Source organism: Hypanus sabinus, chromosome 10, assembly GCF_030144855.1.
Source record: "Hypanus sabinus isolate sHypSab1 chromosome 10, sHypSab1.hap1, whole genome shotgun sequence".
NCBI lineage: Eukaryota > Metazoa > Chordata > Chondrichthyes > Myliobatiformes > Dasyatidae > Hypanus > Hypanus sabinus.
In genome coordinates, this window is record NC_082715.1 from 71794459 (window position 1) to 71817044 (window position 22586).

At 39.9% G+C, this 22586-nt stretch overlaps 1 protein-coding gene across 1 annotated transcript in view; it reads left to right on the top strand.

The window, feature by feature from the left end:
* LOC132400744 (CUB and sushi domain-containing protein 1-like) overlaps positions 1-22586 on the top strand; it is a 2029389-nt gene that overhangs the window by 1648927 nt on the left and 357876 nt on the right. The window contains exon 31 of the mRNA XM_059982042.1: positions 1455-1571. Coding sequence (XP_059838025.1) covers positions 1455-1571 — 117 coding nt within the window. The remainder of the gene's footprint in view (positions 1-1454; positions 1572-22586) is intronic.

Consider the following 22586-nt stretch of genomic DNA (forward strand, 5'->3'; position numbering starts at 1 on the left):
GAGATGAGGGGACTGGATTGAATGAGGAAGCACCCCCAATTATTGTAGTAGTATACCACTCCAGGGGGCCACAGGAGGGTTAGCAGTCCTATTGCTTTCAAGGAATGTACTAAAGTATCACTTAACGCATTGACCACAATTGTAAGAATGAAAAGGCATTGCACAGTTTATTCTTGTAAATATCCTTTGTAATGAAAATTGTTTATTTTGATTGCAGTAAATTGTGTGAGATGATTGCTCACCTCTTTGTGAGCTGTGTGTGTGCATAGTGGGTGTGGAGGAAGACCCAAGGGCACGTGTCACAAACAGCTGTGTGAGAGAGGACTCACTGATCTATAGGCTTTCCCAGAGACGTATGCAGAGACGAACATCAAACATAGAACAGTACAGCACAGGGACAGGCTTTCCAGCCCACAATGTTGTGTTGTCCAGTTAAATAAGTGATCAGATTCCTAACTAAAGTAAATGATTATGTCTACACAATGTCCATATCACCCTATTTTCCTCATATTCATGTACCTATCTAAACATCTCTCAAAAGTCCCTAATGTACCTACATCTACCACCAACCCAGGCAGCACATTCCAGGCATCCACCGCTCTCTGTGTAATATTTGTCCCTCACACTTCTTTTGAAATTACCCCCTCTCAGCTTAAATGGATGCCCTCTGGTTTTAGACATCTTAACCTTGGTAAGAAGGTACTCTGTGTACTTTATCAATGCCTCTCATAATCTCATAAACCTGATATACTCTGTCTATGCTATCAATGCCTCTCATAATCTTATAAACCTGATATACTCTGTCTATGCTATCAATGCCTTTCATAATCTTATAAACCTGATATACTCTGTCTATGCTATCAATGCCTCTCATAATTTTATAAACCTGATATACTCTGTCTATGCTATCAATGCCTCTCATAATCTCTGAGGTCTCCAGAGAAAACAATCCATTTATTCAACCTTTTGTTACACCACATGTCATTTGATAGAGACAGTGTCCTGACAAACCTCATCTGCACCCTCTGGTGTGTTGGTGGCAGATCATCAACTCAGTGAAAGAAGCCCTTTGGTCTGCCCAAAATATTGATCATTCAGCACTTTGAGATATCTGTAGTCTAACGATGTCAACTGGCATGTTCCAGGCTGCAAGAGTACAGGCTGAGAGACTCACTGAAGCTCGGTACAGCCACCACAAGGGCTCAGTGGGGAAGGACCATGGCATTGATTTCTTCCATTACTGGAAAGGGAGGGGCCATGTTGGATGAGGAAGCCCCTCAAATATTGTAGTAATGTACCACCCCAGGAGACCAAATGAGTGGTAACAGTGCTGTTGTTTTTAAGTAATGTAATATATAATGAATAAAGTTAGTTTTGGTTAAAAATAAATCTGCTCAGTCCAATCACAAATCTGCCAGTCAGTGTCCAAGAGCCCTGTCTCTTCCCTTTTTCAGCTCCCTGTGGAGGACAGCACACTGGATCTCAAGGAGTGGTTCTCTCACCAAATTACCCTCGCAATTATTCAAGTGGACAGACCTGTCTGTACTCCATTACAGTGCCAAAGGAATTTGGTGAGTTTGTGCTGCTGATCCATTTGGGTATCTGAATCATTGATAATTTACTAAATTTTAAGCAAAATTGTTCTTAAAATGACACATTATTTTGAATTATTGCATGTTGCACTGCTGAACCACATAGAGCAGTAGCTGGGAAATATTCAATGATCTTTATTCCATACAGCAGATCTTCTTGAATCTTCTTGATCTTCTTGTCAATTCTCTTGGACAATGTTTATACTTTTTAAACACAGCAGCAATAATACAACACAGAAGGATTATGTTCTTCATTCAGTGGCCACATTAATATGTGTCTCCTTTAGCTAATAAAATGGTCAGTGTGTATGTCTATGGCTTTCTGTTGTGGTAGCTCATCCATTTCAATGTTCAATGTGTTGTGCATTCATACAGACTTAACTGCACACCACTATTGTAAAACGTGGTTATTTGAATTACTGTTACCTTCTGGTCAGCTTGACCCAGACCGGCCATTCTCCTCTGACCTCTCTCATTAACAAGGCATTTTCACCCACAGAACTGCCACTCACTGAGTGTTTTTTTTTTGCACCTCTCTCTGTTAACGCTACAGACTGTTGTATGTGAAAATCCCTGTAGATCAGTAGTTTCTGATGTACTCAAACCACCCTGTCAGTTAAATAGATCACAGTTCTTCCCCATTCTGACATTTGGTCTGAGCCAGTGTATGAACATGCCTGTAAGTTTTTATGCATTGAGTTTCTGCCACATGATTGGCTGATTAGATATTTGCAGCAGCAGTATACCTAATCAAGTGGCCACTGAGTATAGTTTCTTCATCTCCCTTATTCCATTGTTGGATCCTGATGATTTTGCAATTCAATTGAGACATTAATTCTTATTTGTTGCTTATGGCTGATCTATTAAGTGTTACAAAAGTGGAAAAGGAACAAGAAAGAGGCATTGACAGAATGAAGCAAAGACAAAGGGAAAAGGAATTGAATTGAATTGACTTTATTTCTTACATCCTTCACATATATGAGGAGTAAAAATCTTTACGTTATGTTTCCATCTAAATGTGCCATGTGCAATCATAGTAATTTATAATAATTTATAATAAATAGAACAGTCAATGTAATATAGAGTATGCTCAAATCAGCATGAGTGCATCAGTCTGATGGCCTGGTGGAAGAAGTTGTCCTGGAGCCTGTTGGTCCTGGCTTTTATGCTGCGGTACCACCTCCAGGATGGTAGCAGCTGGAATAGATTGTGGTTAGGATGACCCAGGTCCCCAGTGATCCTACCAGGCCTTTTTACACACCTGTCCTTCTAAATGTCCTGAATCATGGGAAGTTCACAACTACAGATGCGCTAGGCTGTCCACATCACTCTCTGCAGAGTCCAGCGATTAAGGGAGGTACACTTCCCATACCAGGCAGTGATGCAGTCAGTCAGGCTGCTCTTAATTGTGCCCCTGTGGAAATTTCTTAGTATTTGTGGGCCTATACCAAACTTCTTCAAACATCTGAGGTGAAAAAGGTGCTCTTGTGCCTTTTTCACCACTCAGCTGATATGTACAGACCATGCGAGGTCCTCACTGATGTGAATCCCGAGGAACTTGAAGCTGTTTACTCTCTCAACCCCAGATCCATTGAAGTCAATAGGAGTTAGTCCGACTACTATAATAAACACAACCACAACCACTCCTGTAATCCACAACCAGCCCCTTTGTGTTTGTGACATTGTGGGAGAGGTTCTTTTCTTGAAACCACTATGTCAGAGGAAAGACTTCTTCCCTGTAGGCCACCTCATTATTGTTTGAGATAAGGCCAATCAATGTAGTGTTGTGGGCAAATTTAGTTAGCAGATTGGGGCTGTGGGTGGCGATACAGCCATGGGTATACAGGGAGTAAAGGAGGGGCCTCAGTACACGGCTCTGAGGGGCTCCTGTGTTGCGAGCCCGAAGGTTGGAGGTGAGGGAGCCCACTCTTACAACCTGCTGGCAATCTGACAGGAAGTCCAGGATCCAGCTGCAAAAGGCAGGGTTAAGGCTGAGGTCTCTGAGCTCTGAGTCATGGCCGTCTCGTACTCAGACTAGGATAACAAAAATTCCAGTAACAGCAATTGACCTACGAAGTACTCAAATTTGTGTAGCATGACACCTGCTACTGAAAACGAACAAGTTTCAGGAAGATTACAAAAAACTTATTTCTGTTTCAATCTTTTTATTGACTTTTTCAAAAATAAATAAATACATAACAGTCATAATAGTACATAAGAGTGAGATTACATTGTTGGCAGTTAACATATGAGTAAAAACTATTGGTAACAGACCTCCCAAATCTTAAATATAAACAGGATACCAGAAAAAAAACATAAAAGATGGAAAAAAAACCCAAATTGAGAAAAAACAAAAACAAAATATACTAAAATAAACGCAACAAAACCTAAACTAAAAAAAAGCAAGCTGGGCTATTCTATTACATCAAAAAAAATTATTAGTGTTGTCAACTCCGCTCCTCTACTCAAATTATTGAATAATATAAAGGAATCAGAAAAGGCCAAATTATATTTTGTGAAAGTATTGAATAAAAGGCCTCCAAATTTCTTCAAATTTAAACGAGGAATCAAAGGTACCACTTCTAATTTTTTTCTAAATTTAAACAGGATATGGTTAACCCAATAATTAAACATACATTTCAGATATGGTTTTAGTTTTGTAAATTTTTTGAATTTAAATTTTTTGGCTTGTGTAAATTTATTTTATCAAGTCCTATTATATCTAATATTTTCTTTCAACCCTCTCTAATGGATCAAGCCTTTTTGATTTGGAAAACAAAGGGTATAGTATGTTTTTGTGATTTATTATTGGATAATTGTTTTGAGTCTTTTGAACAATTGTCTAATAAATATAATTTGCCCAGATCCCATTTTTTTAGATACTGACTGATTAGACCTACTTTTCCGATTTCATATCCAACTGATATCATGGAAAATTATTTAGGCTTAAACCCCTATCAAAAAGGTTTAATTGCAATCATCTAAGATATGATTATGAATATACAGCCAGATATATCCGATAAAATTAAAAATGAATGGGAGAAGGAACTTCAACTTTCTTTACCTTTAGAGAAATAGGAACAGATTTTTCAATTAGTTAATTTTTCTTCTATGTATACTAGACATACGTTAATTCAATTTAAAGTGCTACATAGGGCTCGTACGTCTAAAGATAAATTAGTTCATTTTTACTCACATATAAATCCGATTTGTGATAGACGTCAATCTGAGGTAGCCTCTCTGACTCATATGTTTTGGTCTTGCCCTCTTTTGGAAAAATTTTGAAAATATATTTTTTATACATTCTCTACAGTTTTGCATATTGAATTACAACCTCACTCTGTTACTGCAATTTTTGGCTTACCAATGATTGATCTGCCCTCTACAGTTTTGCGTATGATTGCATTTGCAACTTTAATGGCTAGATCTATTATTAAATTGGAAAGAGATAAATCCTCCAACAAAAAAACTAATTACAGAAAATTCACTGAACTATATGTATTTCGGTGAATATGTACATGTATATAACTGAGTTGCATGTATATAGGTGACTATGCTTAAATATAAGCAAGCATTGGAAAGTTGAACTACAGGGACAATAATTATTCTACATCCCAATGCAACACTAATGATCCTTTTCAAACATTTCAGGTTCTCCTTGTTCTCTTATAATGTAAGCGTATTGGACTCACCCTTTGTGTTTTGACTCTCTTAACTCTTGGTATCATTCTGGTGAAACTGCACTTCTGGTGTTGATGCATACCCTTGAAGTATTCATACTAATACTGACTGACTTTAAGGATTTTCTGTCATGACCATGAAGTTACCCTAGCAGAAAAGGTGAAGGAGAATTCTAAGGGAATTTTCAAACATGTTAAGAGCAAGAGGATTGCAAAGGACAAAATTCACCCTCTTGAAGACCAATATAGTAATCCAATTGTGGAGCCAAAACAGATGGGAAAGATCTCAAACGCTACCTTTACATCTCTATTTACTCGGGAGATGGATACAGACAAGCTGTATTAACTTCATGGACTCTGTAGACATTACAGAAGAGGAGGTGTTTGCTACCCCGAGGAAAATCAAGTGAATAAATTCCCAGGATCTGACAAGGTGTCCCTTGGACTCTGCAGGTGGCAAGTGCAGAAATTGCCGGGTCCGTAGCAAAGCTAATTAAAGCACCTTTAGCGACAGGAGAGGTACCAGAGGATCAGAGGATGGCCAGTGTTGTTCCAATGTTCAAAATAGGCTCTAAACAGAAACCAGGAAATTATAGGCTAGTGAGTCTGACATCAGCTTTGGGAAAGTTATTGGGAGGTATTCCAAGGGAAGGATATATAAGCACATACTTGGATAGAGACGGACTGATAAGGATAGTTAGCATGTCTTTGTGCATGATAGATCATGTCTAACTAATCTTATAGAATTTTTTGAAGAAGTTACTAGGAAAGTGGCTGAAGGGAAGGTAGTGGATATTATATGGACATTAGTAAGGCATTTGACAATGCCGCACATGGGAGACTAATCAAGAAGGTTCAGTTGTTTGGTATTCAGGATGAAGTAGTAGACTGGTTTTCTGGGAGAAGCCAGTGAGTACTGGAAGAGGGTTGCCTCTCTAACTGGAGGCCTGTGACTAGTGTGTGCTGCGGGGAGCATTGCAGCATCCTTTGTTATTTGTCATCTATATTAATGAACTGGAAGATAATGTCATCAACTGAATCATCAAATTAGCAGATGACACCAAGATTGGGGGTGTAGTGGACAGTGAGGAAGGATAACATGGCTTATAGAGAGATCTGCATCAGCTGGAAAAATAGGCTAAAAATAGCAGATGGAATTTAATGTAGACAAGAGCATGGCTTTGCACTTTGGTAGGACCAACCAAGGTAGGTCTTACACTGTGAAAGGTGGGGCACTGAGGAGTGTGGAAGAACAAAGGGATCTGGCAACACAGGTCCATTGGTAGGACCAACCAAGGTAAGTCTTACACTGTGAAAGGTGGGGCACTGAGGAGTGTGGAAGAACAAAGGGATCTGGCAACACAGGTCCATAATTTGTTGAAAGTGGTGTCACAGGTAGATGGAGTTGTAAGGACAGGTTTTGGCACGTTAACCTTCATCAACCCAAGTATTGAGTGCAAGTGTTAGGAAGTTCTGCTGAAGCTTTATAAGATGTTGGCGAGGCCTAACATGCAGTACTGTGTGTAGTTTTGGTCACATTCCTATAGGACAGATGTAAACAAGGTTGAAAGAGTGCAGAGAGAATTTACAATAATGTTGCTGTGTCTGGAGGAACTGAGTTATAAGGAAAGATTGAATAAATTATGACTATTCTTTAGATTGTAGAAGATTGAGGGGGATTTGATAGAGTTATGCAATACTAGAAGGCAAATAAAGAGGGAAAATGCAAGTAGTCTTTTTCCACTGAGGTAGGGTGTGACTACAACCATAGGTCATGGTTTAAGCATGAAAGATGAGAAGTTTAAGGGGAACATGAGGGGAAACTTCTTCACACTGAAGGTCATGAGAGAGTGGAATGAATTACCAGCACAAGTGGAGCATGCAAGCTCGATTTCAACATTTAAGATCAGTACATGGATAATAGGGTTATGGAGAGCTATGGTCCATATGCAGGTTGATGGAAGTCAGCAGTTTAAATGGTTTCAGCCTGGACTGGATGACCCAAGGAACCTGTTTCTGTGCTGTACTTCTCTAAGACTCTATGACTCTAAACAGCTTCTTGCGAGCCATGCTTCCCCTAGAATAGCTGAAATAGTACAATAATGCAGCACAATAGCTGAAATTAGAGCCGAGTATTTTAATGATTTTGAATTAAAATATGTATTTTGATGTTTCCAATAGTGGGTAAGTCTAGGACCAGAAGGCACAGCCACATAATAGAAGGACCTCTCTTTAGAACAAAGATGAGAAGGAATTTCTTTAGCTCTGGATTAGTCAATTTATGGAATCCGTTGCCACAGATAGCTGTGGAGGTCAAGTTATTGGGTATATTTAAAGCAGAGGTTCATAGGTTCATGATTATTAAGGACATCAGAAGTTCCAAGAAGGAGACAGGAGAATGGGGTTAAGAGGTGCAATAAATCAGTCATGGTGAAATGGCAGAACAGACTCGAAGGGGAGAATGGCCTAATTCTACTCCTTAAATTCGAGTGCAAGTTTATTGCCATTCAACTGTATACATGCCTACTGCTAAGTGAAAGAATGTTCCTCTGGACCAAGGTGTACGACATAGAATATATAACACACACAACACGTTAAGTAATATTACTGCAAATAAATGAACAAATACAATATATTCCAGGAGATCGACATTTATCATAAGGTATATTTATTACACAAGTAGAAAAGTAAGCATATACTGCTCCTGACACTTCATTTGTGATACCACTTGGATGGTGGCAGGAAGTTCAGTAGTTTCACGTCCTGGAGTAAGAATATTTTCTATCCTAACAGTCCTTGTCCTAAAACTGTGGTACCACCTGTCTGATGGTAAGGAGTCAAAGAGTTTTGGGACAGATGGGAGGGATCCTCGACAATGCTTAGGGCCCTGCATGTACAATGCTCTGGATGAATCTTTGATGGGTGGAAGAGAGACCCCAGTGATCCTCTCAGCAGCAATCCTCTGTGGGAACTTGTAGTCATAGGCCTTGCAATTCCTGTGCCAGCTGGTCAGAATAATGTCCTTCATGCTCCAGTAAAATTTGGTTGGAATGGTGGAGCCTTGCTCATCTCAGTCTCTTCAGGATGTGGAGATGCTACTATGCTTCCCTGACTAAAGAGGGGGTGTTGAGGGTCCAGGTGAGATTGTCTGTTAAATGCACTCCCAGAAACTCAGTGCTCCTAACTCTCTCCACAGACAATTATGTGCAGTGAGGGGATGTCAACCTGCGGTTTCCTAAATTCCTCTCCTCTTTAGTCTTATGTCCTACACTGCTTTGTCATGGTCTTAATGGTTGCATCTGGTATCCAATAGAAATTTAATGGTATTTCGGTATTTTAGAGCAAATGCTACTGGATGGACAACCTATCTGTAACATATCCTAAGGTGGACACTGCTGGTTACTTCTAATTCCCAATGACATGTGTAAAGAACATTGTAAACTTGAAAAATTGAAATAGTAATTCACTTGCACTCTCAATTCAGTATACTGAGTCTGGCACAGGCAGTGTGATGACCTTGCTGGGATAACCAGCACATTAAGGTAACCAAACATTGTCTGGGTGACCCTCAAAGGGGCTGGAGGAAGTCAGCAGGTCAGGCAATAGAGGGAAATGGACAGTCAGTTTGAGACCTACAACTGGACTGGTTATTCATTTCCCTCGACAGATGCGGCCTGACCCGTTGACTTCCTCCAGCTCCTTTCGTGCATGCTTTAGCTTTTTGAAAATTACACTTTTTTTTGTCACAAATTTTTTTGTCACACATACATTGAAACATCAAAACTCACAGTGAAACACATTGCTTGCTTTGAGGATATGTAGAGGGAATCTCATGAGCATTGCCATGCCTCTGGTGTTAACATAGCTTGCCCTCAACATAACTAACCCTAAACCTTACGTCTTTCTAAGTGTGAGGAAACCTATGTGGTCGCGGGATGTATGTACAGACAGCAGTGGAAATTGATCCCCGTTCTTACATTTGTCTGATGTAAAGCTACCCTTATCCTTTCCAGCAACTGCAGCCTCTTGTGTCTTCAAAGTGGTTGACTGCTGTCTAGAAACCATCCAATCATATCAGAGAAAGCCTACCACTTTAGTTTTCTATCTAAATCTGACCCCTCTGAATATCAGAGTTTTTACTAAAATGGAAATCTGTATTTCTTTTTCAGCATTCCATTTTTTTCTCTTTCTACTTTCCTAATATTTCAGACTTTGTTTACCTTCTCCTTCCACCATTGATAAACACATCTTTACTTCTGTTCATGTCTGGCATCGCCATCTCCTCTGTTGTTTATTTGTCCATGTATTCACCGAAATGCAGACTTCTCTGTTTTCCACTCTGTTCCCCTTTTCTGCAGATTAAGTCTTATTTCATTTCTGAATATTCCCAGTTTCAAAGAAAGATCACCACCCTAAAACAGAGTCACAGAGTCAAAGAGCTCTACAGCAGAGAACCAGGTCCTTCAGCCCAACTGGTCTGTGCCAAACTGTTATACTGCCCAAATATGTAAGTTTTATTTCCTTAGACTATAACCATTAGTTTCCTGAACTGGTGTGGATAACTTCAGTGTCCAACTCTGAACTGATTCACCTCCTGTACACTCACTGTCAAGGACTCTACAACTCATTTTTTCAGTATTATTTATTTTCTATTATAAAGATTTCTCCTTTTTTTTTTGTTCATTGGATGTTTTTCATTGATGTTGTATTTCTTCAATTTCCTGCAAATACCTGTGAGAATATCAATCTCAAGTTAATATATAATGATATATACATACTTTAATAAATTTACTTTGGATTTGACATTATCATTTGACCAGTTAAGTATCTCTAGCATATTCTGATTATCGAGCCAGTCATTCAGCACAGAAACAGGCCAACTGGTCCTTGCAAACCAAGATCAGCATTTCACCTACCAACTTGTACTCCTTCCCCACCCACTTCCTTCTTCTTATGGCTTCGTCTTCCTTCCTTTCCAGTCCTGATGAAGAGTCTCAGCCTGAAATGCCAACTGCTTATCCCTCCCTGTAGAAGCTGCTTCACCTGCTGAGTTCCTCCAGCATTTTGTGTGTGCTATCCTGGATTTCCAGTACCTGCAGAAATTCCTGTGTTTGTGTTTGTGGCTAATGTCCCTCTAAAAGTTACCTATCCATATATCTGTTAAAGAATCATTCAAGTATTCTTAATGTACTGATCTCAATCACATCCAGCATCTGTGGACTGTTGTGTCCCCTTTTTGGGTACTCTGCTACCTACTACCAAACTGGGACAGATTATGATTTATGCAGGAACTTGAGAAATCTTCTGCAGAACATATGATCTAAAATAAGAATAGCTCAGTCCACATTGCCTTAAAAGTGGTGGGGCTCATCACCAACATGTATACAGAACATATATGTTGGACGTATATACAGAAAGGTGCCAGAAAAGGGCTAGTAGCATCATGAAGGATCCCATCAATGCTGGTCGTGGACTGTTGGTCCCATTCCCATCAGAGAGGAGGTAATGCAGAATCCACACCAGGACCACCAGACTCAAAAAACAATTACTTTCACCAAGCCATAAGGCTGATCAACAGCTTTCCACTAATCCACAAATTCACATCCTCAACTTTTTAATTTCTTGTCAGTCACCTTATGTACAGACACTCCTGTCCCGAGCTTCACTTTATGGACGTACAATCAATGTATGTTTATCAATTATCAGATGTACTTTTATTTATTGTATTCATCATTTTTATTGTGTTCTTTATCTTATTGTGTTTTTGCTCTGTGCTGCACTGAATCCAGAGTTTGTTCTTCTTTACATGTGTGTACTGGAAATAAATATTAAACAATCTTGAATCTTGAAAGAGCCAGCTAACCTTGCAACCCAAAGAAACAGACCATTACTGGGAATATCTGATGGGAACACCAACTCCCATTGCTATGTTTAGTTTGAAAATGGAATGGCGATTCTTCAGAATAGCAAGACAAATAGATCTGAAGGACTATTCAAGCTGTGACTAAACAATGAAATTCTTTTGCAAGGAGAGATCAGAATGCTTATCTCTCACAGATGCTCTCTGATATTTAAGGTCAAATGCATCTCTGATGTAGCAAACTCCAGAGGTGATAAAATTCTTTAGTAATTGATTTGATTAGCAAACATGCCAAAAAACATACAGTTAGGGTTAATGAATTGTGGACATGCTGTGTTGGGTTGTGGGCCTGTTTTTACTGTATGTTTCGATGCACATCTGACAATTAAAGCTAATCTAAGGAAGCTGTGTTGTTGGAGGAGGGGGATGAAGTGAGAGGCTGGGAGATGGTAAGTGGAAAAGGTAAAGAGTCATTTCTCCCTTCTCCAATCCACCTTCAGCTTCACCTGTCACCTTCCAGCTTGTACACTTTCCCCTCCCATCCACCTTTTTATTTTGGCTTATTCTCCCATCCTTTCCAGTTCTGATGAAGAGTCTCAGCCTGAAATATTGATTCTTTATTCATCTCTATAGATACTGCCTGACCTGCTGAGTTCCTCCAGCATTTTGTGTGTGTTACACTGGATTTCCAGCATCTGCAGATTTCCCCTTGTTTGTGATTTAACTTCTGTTGTTTGACACAGCTATATCCATTCTCCTGCTGGGATTTGTACATTCAAAGGGATATAGACTTATTTGCTATAAATAATGTATTAATTATTTAAAAGTCAGCTATTATTTGTTTTTTGCTGAACCTTCTTATGGTATATTTATTTTCCATTATGTGCCCCATGCCTTTTACAGTTTGCTCTGCTCAGATAATCTTCTACTAGATTGAAGTAAATATGTTTTGATTTTTCCAACTGTCAATAGTCTTCCCCAAAGGTCCCTTAACAAGAATCAAGATTCAAGATTGTTTAATGTCATTTCTAACACACGAGTGTAAAGGAGAACAAAATAACTGTTTCTCTGGATCTGAATGCAGCACAAAAAACATAATAAGATAAAGGACACCGTAATAGAAATAAACACAAGAAATATAAATACATAAGATAGCTAATATACATCAATTGATTGTATGTCCATAAATAATAATATATATTCCGCAAGATTGACATTTAGCATAAGATTCAATTACAACACCAGGTAAAAAATGAACAGTATAATGCTTCATTACCTGTGTGCTGGCAGAGAATTTAGTAGACTCACAGCCTGAGGGAAGAAGCTGTTTCCCATTTTAACAGTCCCTGTTAGAGTGTAATTTTCACGTTGTTGAGTCCTTAGGTGGCTGCAGAAGCTGATCCAGGATTCACATATTTTTGGTGCTATATGACCAAGTGTAAGTGGTGGTGCTGGTTAGTGGTTGGGTCTTTTGGTTGTTCAGTCTCTCCTTTCACAGCTACTGCTTGTTCTCTGTGGCACAGTGAAGGTTGATCTCATGTAGTTCAGCTCCCTCTTGAACAGATTTCCTCCAGGTTTAGTTATTGAGTGCAGTATCTTTTTAGACGTAACGTTAAATTTCTTCAGGCTGATTTTGATGTTATTTTTGAAGTCTTTCCTTTGCCCACCAAAGACTAGCTGACCTTCATTCAACTGGGAGTGAAGGATCTGTTTCGGGAGATGTGATTTAGGCATCCGAGTGAAATGGCCTATCCGTTAGAGTTTGTGTTGGCTTATTGGCATGAAGATGGTGTTCGTATTGGCCTCATCCAGTACACTGTTGTCAATGCATCTGTCAAGGATAATAATCTTTTATACACTCCATGAATTCACTTTCCTCTATTTTTCTGCTCTGTTGTTTTGCTCTGTCCATTTGTGGATTCCAGTCCCCTGTTATTATTATACAGCTCTTGTTACTTTCATTGAAAGCTATAGCGGAGGAACAGACCTTTGGCCCGTGACATTGTGCTGAATCAATTAAACTAGTAATTAACATTTTTGGATCCTGATGCTTTTGTACTTCTGACCTTAGAGTTAGGTAAGATTGTGGTGTGTGCAGACACAGTAGCCACTCCTGGTTTAATCAAAGATGTATTTTTTCACCTTACATACCTTTTTTTACAATTGTAAGTCACAGCTGGATGCAAAGATCATCAAGTATTGCAGGACTATCCCATCAGCTTGATAGCAATGGAGCAGAAGTTATTGCATGCCATTATGTGTTGCCTAGACTTGTGTATTGTTGTGCCAAAATGGTGCACGATCCAGCAAAAGGAGCAAGTGATTATCAGGGATTTTTTAATTGTGATTGCAAGACTCTGTTGGACATTAGTATTGTAGAATACTGCAACTCTGGTTCACTGATTCGTTGTTGAGTTTAACAGTGATGGCCTGCTTTGCCTCACTTGTGCCAAGAATGAGGTCAAGGCCACAGCTTCACTTGTTGCAGCCACTCGGGAAGAAAGTCTAGATGGGATGGGAGCTGGAATACATACAGGGTTGAGGGCTTGCCTCTCCTACTGGTGTTGTCCTCCATGGTTTTCTCAATGGAAGAACAAGCTAGACCAGGACAAACTAGTCATGCCAGTAATGGTCTTGGACTATGTTTACTTTATAGCTTTGTGATTGCATGATTTTTTTTTCCTTAAATTGTAATCATATGTGGTATGTGCTATGTGAAGTGTGCTGGGTACTGTTGGTAATATGTTTTGCATCTTGGCCCTGGAAGAACGCTGTTATGCTTGGCAATATCCATGTATGGTTCAATAGTAACTAAACTTGAACTTGACCTAGAGTAGGTTAAAAAGTCAGCACAATATCATATGCTGAGAGGCCTGTTCTGTGCTACACTGTTCTATGTTCTAAATGGGGTAAGTGGGTGCTTGAAGTTCAGCATAGACTTAGGAAACCTTGGGGCCAGTGTCTGTCTTCATGTAGGACCACTGTATCTCATAAGTTTAACTTTCAAGAACAAACTGTGAGAGCTTTTCTTTTGTTGGACCCGGGTATGTATGAACCTCCAGACATAACACAGGAAGTACATATATTAAAAATGCTACATACGCAGTGCCACTGGCATTGTCAAAGATCCCTTCCATCGGTCCACAGACACTTCCACCTCCTGCTGTCAGGCAGAAGGTACCACAACTTAAGAACTGTCGGGATGGGTAACATCTTTCCCCAGGCTGTAAGAGATCTTAACACCATACTGCCACTCAGAACACATATACACCCTGTCTGATTGCTCTGCCGTCCCATTCCACCCTCCATGCTCCCCAATTCACAGATACACTTTCAATCTGCACTGGTCATTTTCATCTTTTATTGCTTTTCACATACTTATAATACAGCGTGCTTTATTATTACAGTACCTGTAACATTGGAATATACTGTTTTACATAACGTACTCCTCCACTTTATGTCAACCTGTTAATCTTGAGGCCACGCCACTCAGGGATTTGTGCTAATATTATTTTGTGATTGTATGTACTGGATTGTGACTATATGTGCTCTATCAGACTATACACCGTACAGTTGCTCGATAATTCAAATATCTAATCAACCAATCATGTGGCAGAAAATGAATGTTTAAAAGCATGCAGACATGGTCAGAAGGTTCAATTGTTGTTTAGATCAAATATCAGAATGGTGAATAAATATGATTAAGGAGACTTTGACCGTGGAATGATTGTTGGTGCCACATGGGGCAAGATGATTACTACACCTACATCTAGCTGCAGCTTCTAACAGACCATGTTAAGGAGCTGGAGATGGAACTGGATGAACTCCAGATCATTTGGGAGGCTGAGGAGTTGATAGATGAGGGATACAGGGAGGTAGTTACACCTAAGGTGTAGGGCATAGGTAACTGGGTAATGGCCAGGAGGGGAAAAATGGATATGCTGTCAATGCGGAATACCGCTTTAGATACTGTTGAGTGGGAGGGAGGTCTGACCCTCTAGAGGAAAGGGACAATGGTCTAGTAGTTGGCACTGAGTCTGGTTCTGTGACTCAGAAGGGAAGGGGGTGGTGAGCAGAGGCAAGTTGTAGTGATAGGGGATTCATTGGTTAGGGGATTAGAAAGGAGGTACTTTGAATGAAAACAAGATTCCTAATAGTGTGTTGCCCCCCGGGTGCTAGGGTCAGGGACATCTCAGATCAAGTCCACAGCATTCTCAGGTGGTCCACATCAGTTCCAATGAGATGGGGAGGATGGTTGACAAGGTCCTGCAAAGTAAGTTCAGGGAGTTAGATGCTAAGTTAAAGGACAGGACCTCTTAGGATTGCTCCCCGTGCCATGTGCTAGTGAGGACAGAAGTAGAAAGCTCATCGAAGTAGAAAGGGCATATGTACAAAATTAAGGGAGGGAAGTTTAGGGGAGACATCAGGAGTAAGTTTTTTACACAGAGGGTTGTGGGTGGCTGGAATGACTTGCCAGGGATGGTGGTGGAGGCTAAAACATTAGGGGTATTGAAGAGCCTCTTGGACAGGCACATGGATGAAAGAAAAATGGAGGGTTATGGGGTAGTGTGGGTTTAGTACTTTTTTAAAAGGATTATATGGGTTGGCTCAAGATGGAGGGCTGAAGGGCCTGTACTGTGCTGTAGTGTTCTATGGTTCTATGCAGGTTAAGACATGACTAAGGAGTTGGTGCAGGAGGGAGGGCTTTATTGGGCTCTCTTCCAGGAAAGGTGTGACCTGTACAGGAAGGACCTGAACTGGAGGAGGACGAATACCCTAGCAGGAAAGTTTGCTAGTGCTGCATGGAGGTGTTTAGACTAAAGTTTCAGGGGCAGAGAACCAAAGCACCAAAAACGTTAGTGGAATTTTTGTGAAAAACTTTGTTGTTAAACCTACAAAGTCAGGACTCAAAAGGTCAAGCATGGTGAGACTAATATTTCTGAGCAGCGTATATTTCAATGCAAGCAGTGTTGTAGGAAAGACAGGGGAGCTTTGGGCATGGATCACCATGTGAAATTATGACACTGTAGCCATTCATGAGACCTGGCTACAGGAACGGCAGGACTGGCAGATCAGTGTTCCAGGGTTCTGTTGTTTTAAATGTGATTGAGCAGGAGGGGTGGCATTACTAGTCATTCAAAATGCCAGGGAAGGACTCAGTCAGGACAGACAGCAGAGTTCACATAGTGAGGCTTTATGGGTAGATAAGAAGAAAGATTTTACCACATTATTGGGATTATATAGACTACCCGACAATCAGCAGGATTTAGAGGAGCAAATTGGTAGAGAAAATGCAGACTGTTGCAAAGATAACAAGTTTAGATAACTTTAGATTTCAAGAAATACTGAGGCCCTAGTTTAAAAAAAAGGTACATAGCAGGTATACGCAGGTAGGAACAAATGAGGTACCAAAAGAGTATAAAAATTCCAAGAAGGCACTTAAAAAGGAAATCAAAAGGGCTAAAGGAAGACTTAAGATTACTCCAGCAGACAGGTGAAGGAGAATTGTAAGGGCTTCTACAGATACGTTAAGAACAAATGTATATCAAGGGATAAAATTGGTCCTCCAGAAGATCAGATATATATATGTAATATATACATGTGGAGCCAGAAGAGGTGGGGACTATCTTAAATAGATATTTTGCATCTATATTTACTCCGAGATGGACACGGATTCTATAAAAGTGAGGCAAAGCAGCAGTTGGGTCGTGGATCCCACATATATTACAAAAGAAGAGGTGCCTGCTGTCTTAAGATAAATTAGGGTGGATAAATGCTCTAAGAATGTGTTCCCTTGTACCCTGTGGGAGGCTAATGCGGAAATTGCTGGGCCATAGCAAAGATATTTAAAACACCTTTCGCCACAGGTGAGATGCAAAAGGATTAGTGGATAGCTAATGTTCTACCACTGTTTCACTGTTTAAGAAAGGCTCTAAGAATAAGCCAGGAAATTATATGCTGGTAGACTTGCCTTTGGTCCTGGGAAAGTATTGGAAGATATTCTAAGGGACTGGATATATAAGTTTTTAGAAAGACAGGGACTGATTAGGGATAGTCAACATGGCTTTGTACATGGTAAGTCATGTCTAACCAATATAATAGAGTTTTACAAGGAAGTTACCAGGAGAGTTGATGAAGGCAAAGCAGTAGACGTTGTCCCCATGCACTTCAGCAAGGCCTTGTCAAAGTCCTGCATGGGAGGTTGGTCAAGAAGGTTCAGTCGCTTGGCATTCAAGATGGAATAGTAAAATTGATTAAGCATTGCATGGCAAAATGGACCAGCAAATTTGCAGATGACCCAAGAATGGAGATGCAGTGGGGATCTTTACAAGTTTACAATGAAATTTGGACCAGCTGGATAAATGGGCTGAAAAATGGATTTTAATCTGGACAAGTGAGAGGTGTTGCACTTTGGGAAGACCATCTAGGATAGGTTCACATGGTGAGCAGTAGGGAAATAAGGTATGTGGTAGAACAAAGGGATCTGGGAATATAGATCCTTAATTCCTTGTCGGTGGCATCACAGGTAGTTAGGGTCATAAAGAAATGTTTTTGACACATTGGCCTTCGTAAGTTAGTGTACTGAGTACAGGAGCTGAGAAGTTATGGTGAAATTGTATAAGTGAAGCCTGATTTGGAGTATTGTGCCCACTTTTTTATCACCTACCTGCAGCAAAGATATAAATAAGATTTAAAGAGTACAGAGAAAATTTATAAGGGTACTTACAGGAGTTGACAATCTGTTATTCGAAAAGTTTGAACAGTTTAGGACCTTAATCCCTAGAACATGGAAAATTCAGGGGAGATTTAATAGAGGTATACAAAATTATGAGGGGTATAAATAGGTTAAATGCAAGTAGGCTGTTTTCACTGAGGCTAGGTGAGACGACAATTAGATATCATGGGTTAAGGGTGAACAGTGAAATGCTTAAGGGGAATATGATGGTGAACTTATTTAATCGGAAGGTGGCCAGGGTGTGGATTGAACTGCCAGCACAAGTTTGACATATATGGTCTAGACAGATCAATAGTTCATCACATTCTAGATGGGCCAAACAGCCCGTTTCTTTGCTGAGTGATCTATGACTCTATGAGATGGCTTGAAAATCTGACACTGTTGATCTCTTAGGATTTTCACACACAACAGCCTTTAGAATTTACAGAGAATGGTGTGAAATAGTAATAAGTTCAGGGAGTAGAAGTTTGTGTGGTTGAAAAATCTTGCTAATAATAGAGTTCAGAGAAGAATGGCCAGACTGATAAAGTTGATAGGAGGGTGACAGTAACTCAGGTAACCATGCGTTACAGCAGTGGTGTGCATATCTGATACAAAACATGCCAAACTTTGAAGAGGATGGGCTGCAGCAGCAGACAACCATGAATATCAGAATCAGGTTTATTATCACTGGCATGTGACATGAAATTTGTTAACTTAGCAGCAGTAGTTCAATGCAATACATAATATAGAAAAAACACAAAATAAGTCAGTAATAATAATAAATAAATAAGTAAATCAATGACAGTATACCTATATACTCAGTGGTCACTTTATGAGGTACAGGTGGAACCTACAAAAAGCAGTCACTGTGTTTACGTATTACATCCTGGCTCCAGGAAAAAACAATGTTTTTTTAGCTGTATACATGTTGAATGACTATAACCTAGAACTTGAATTTGTGGAGAGAAGCGAGGAGGCTTTAGTAGGAGTTTTGGAGTCATTCATTCCTGTGTATTAATTTGAAAGATATGAAGAATTTCAAAATTAAAAGTATAATTTATCATCAAAGTATGTCTGTGTTACCATACTATCTTGAGATTTACTTCCCTGCAGGAAGTCCTTGTAAAGTATAGTAACTGCTCTGATGTTGGTAGAAGCATAACATTCTCCTTTACACTTGAATGCAATGAAAGGAAATCTAATAATTTGCTTTAGATGTCCTGTAAATGGAAACATACTTTAACACAGCATATGGGACGGGAAAGGTCTACAACAAGTAGTTAAAGCTGCCCAACGCATCATTGGCACCAAACTACCAGACATCAAGAGCGTATATATAGAAAGGTACTAGTAAAAGGTTAGCAGCATAAAGAAGGATCCCACTCACCTTGCTCTTAGACTGTTTGTCCCTATCCTGACATGGAGGAGGCTAGGTAGCATCCATGCCACACCCACTAGACTCAAAAGCATTTACTTTCCCCCAAGCCATCAGGCTGATCAACAGCTCCACCTATAAACCCACACCACCATATCCCCAAGCACCACTACTTTATCATTTCCTGTCAGAATCATCTTATTTACAGACACTCCTACTTAGCATTATTAATGGACATACAATCAATCTATGCAAATAAGCCATTTTCTGAATTTATATTTTTATTATTGTGTTATTATATTGTGCATTTTTTTGCATTGCATCAGATCCAGAGTAAAAAGTTATATTGTTTTCCTTTACACTTGTGTTCTGGAAATGACTTTGAACAATCTTGAATCTTGATTGATAAAGGTCTATTACAGAAAGGTCTCCTCTGCTGAAGATAGATTATTCCATTGTCGTTCAGTATCTGCTCACTGGAAGCTGCAAGATACTTTGTAAATGTTGTCCAGCTTGAAAACATAGGCAATACTACCTTCATATCACAATTTCTAATCTGCAGTTGGAATGTCTGCTGAAAAGGTTGCCCTTGCCTCAGCTGGAACTAATATTAAAAATAGAAAATTTTCCAACTATAGGCACTTAACATTTCCATTAGGGGTTTCTTTGTTGTCTGAAGGGGGGCAAGCACGATAAGTTCAAGCTAACCTACTTATGCCCCCCATATATTCGATATTTCAACCTTGTGACAAAGTCTCTGGCTGTCTTCTTGATCTATGACTTACCAACAATACGATCAAACTAATCCTTCTTTTTCACATAGTCCCCCATTTTCATTCATCCATCCATGTGCCTATTTGAGAAACACTTTAATGTCCCGAATGTATCTGCTTCTACCACCACCACATTCCAGGCACGTATCACTATTTATTTAAAAAAACAACAACCTCTGATATCCTCCTGATGTTTTCCTCCAATCCACAAATGATTTCCTTAACATATTAGCCATTTCTACCATGGAAAGAAAGGTGCTGACAGTCCAATCGATCTGCGCCACTCATGCCTCTTCAGGGAGCATTATCATTATTTGCACCATTGAGGAGTTAGTTATTCCCAATAGAGAGCAGAATATTGGGTAACGGGCACATTACAAAAAAAACTTAACACTGACTGCTGAACACTATGCAGAGTGGAGAACTGAAGTTCAAACTATAGTGTAAACCACATTGTTCAGAGCTGACAGGAAATGTGTTGAAAATAAATTATGTAAAACATTTGAAAGAGAACTTAATTGAAATACCTGCTAACTTTTCCCCTGGGTAAGGGGATCTAAAAATATAAGTTCAGGAAATGTAAAAATCACCAAACACAAAATGCTGGAGGAACTCAGCAGATCCAACAGCATCAATGGCAGAGAATACACTGTCAATATTTCAATCTAAAATCCTTCACCAGGACTGGAAAGGAAGGGGGAATAAGCCAGAATAAGAAGGTGTGGAAGGGCAATGGAGTGCAAGCTATTGGGTAATAGGTGAAACAAGGTGAGCGGGAAGGTGTTATGAGGAGGGGGGAGTGAAATGAGAATCTGAGAACTGGTAGGAGTGCAATCTGATAGAAGAAGTAACAGTCATTTTTATAAATCTACCAATTCCCATGGCTATCTTGACTATATCTCTCCCACCTTAACTACTGTTCTCTGGATGAGGCTTTCCTCTCTTGAACATCCGAGGTGTCGTCACTCAATGGTGACTCTTCCCCCACCATTGATTCTACCCTCACATACATCTCTTTTATTTCCCTCATATTCATGTACACCCCATTTTCCCGCTGCCTTAACATGGTTAGAGCTCCTCTCATCCTCACCGACCCACAGCCTCCACATCCAATTTGTCCTCAACTTCTGCCTTCTTAACAAGACCCTACCAACATCATATCTCTACCTCACCCCACTCTCTACTTTATACAGTGATCTCTCCCACTGTAGTTCTGTGCTCCATTCGTTCCTCCCCACTAATCTCTCCCCAGCACTTAACTCTCCAGGCAGAAGAAGTGCTGGAGCATCTTCAAGCATCTTCACTCCATCCATAGTGACTAACCATTTTAATTTCAGTCCCCATTCCCATTCCAGCACATTGGCACATCTCAGGTTGGAGAAGCAACACCTCATATTCCATTTTGGCAAGCTCCATGCCAATAGCATGACGTCAGTTTCTCCAACTTCTGCTACATATTCCCCTCCCCCTTCACTCTTCTTCATTCCCCACTCAGGCCTCCTTCTTACCTCTTCTCTTCACCTGCCAATTATCTCATAGCAACATAGAAAACCTGCAGCACAATACAGTAAACATATCATATACTTACTTTAGAAATTAACTAGGGTTACCCACATTCCTATATTTTTCTGAGCTCCATGTATCTATCCAGGAGTCTCTTAAAAGACCCTATCGTATCCACCTTCACCACCATTGCCAACAGCCCATTCCATGCACTCACCACCCTCTGCGTAAAAAACTTACGCCTGATATTTCCTCTGTACTTACTTCCAAGCACCTTAAAACTGTGCACACTCCGCTGGTGCCTCTTCTCCTTCCCTTTCTCCATGGTCCACTCTCCTCTCCTATCAGTTTCTTTCTTCTTCAGCCCTTTTCCTTTTCTACCTATCACCTCTCAGCTTCTTATTTCATTTACCCTCCCCCACCCACATGGCTTCACCTATCACCTTTTAACTTGTACTCCTTCCCCTCCCACACCTTCTTAATCTTGCTTCTTCCCCCTTCCTTTCCAGTCCGGATGATTGATCCGGGGTCAAAACATTGACTATTTATTAATTTCTTTAGATGCTGCCTGACCTGCCAAGTTTCTCCAGCATTTTGTGTGTGTTGTACTAATAGCTATATTTTTTTTATTCTGGTAGATCTGTGCTAGTATTAGATAGGGATCAAATCAATTATTTATTTTCCATGTGATTGATACATCTTACATTCAAAGGTCAATAATTCATTATAGGTAGATTCTTCTGGCATGCTCCAAGATTTGCCCTTTGTACAGAACCAGATCTGGTGATGTGGACAAATGCACAATGGTAAAGGGAATACCTGAACAACATGAGTTATCAGAGTTTTTCACTTCCCACACTGTTGCTGCACAACCCTTGCATGTTAAACATCCATTAATATTCTGGGATTAGTCATTAATTCAGACATGCAGAAGGTAGGAGAATATTGCCCAGCTGGAGGTTGAAAGATTACTGCAAGCAAACTTCAAAAGGAATTCAGAGATATTATCCCCCTAATAGATGGTGCTTTAGTGTTAGAAGTTTATGTCAGTGTTAACCTTATGTTTTAGAAAAATATAGTAAATC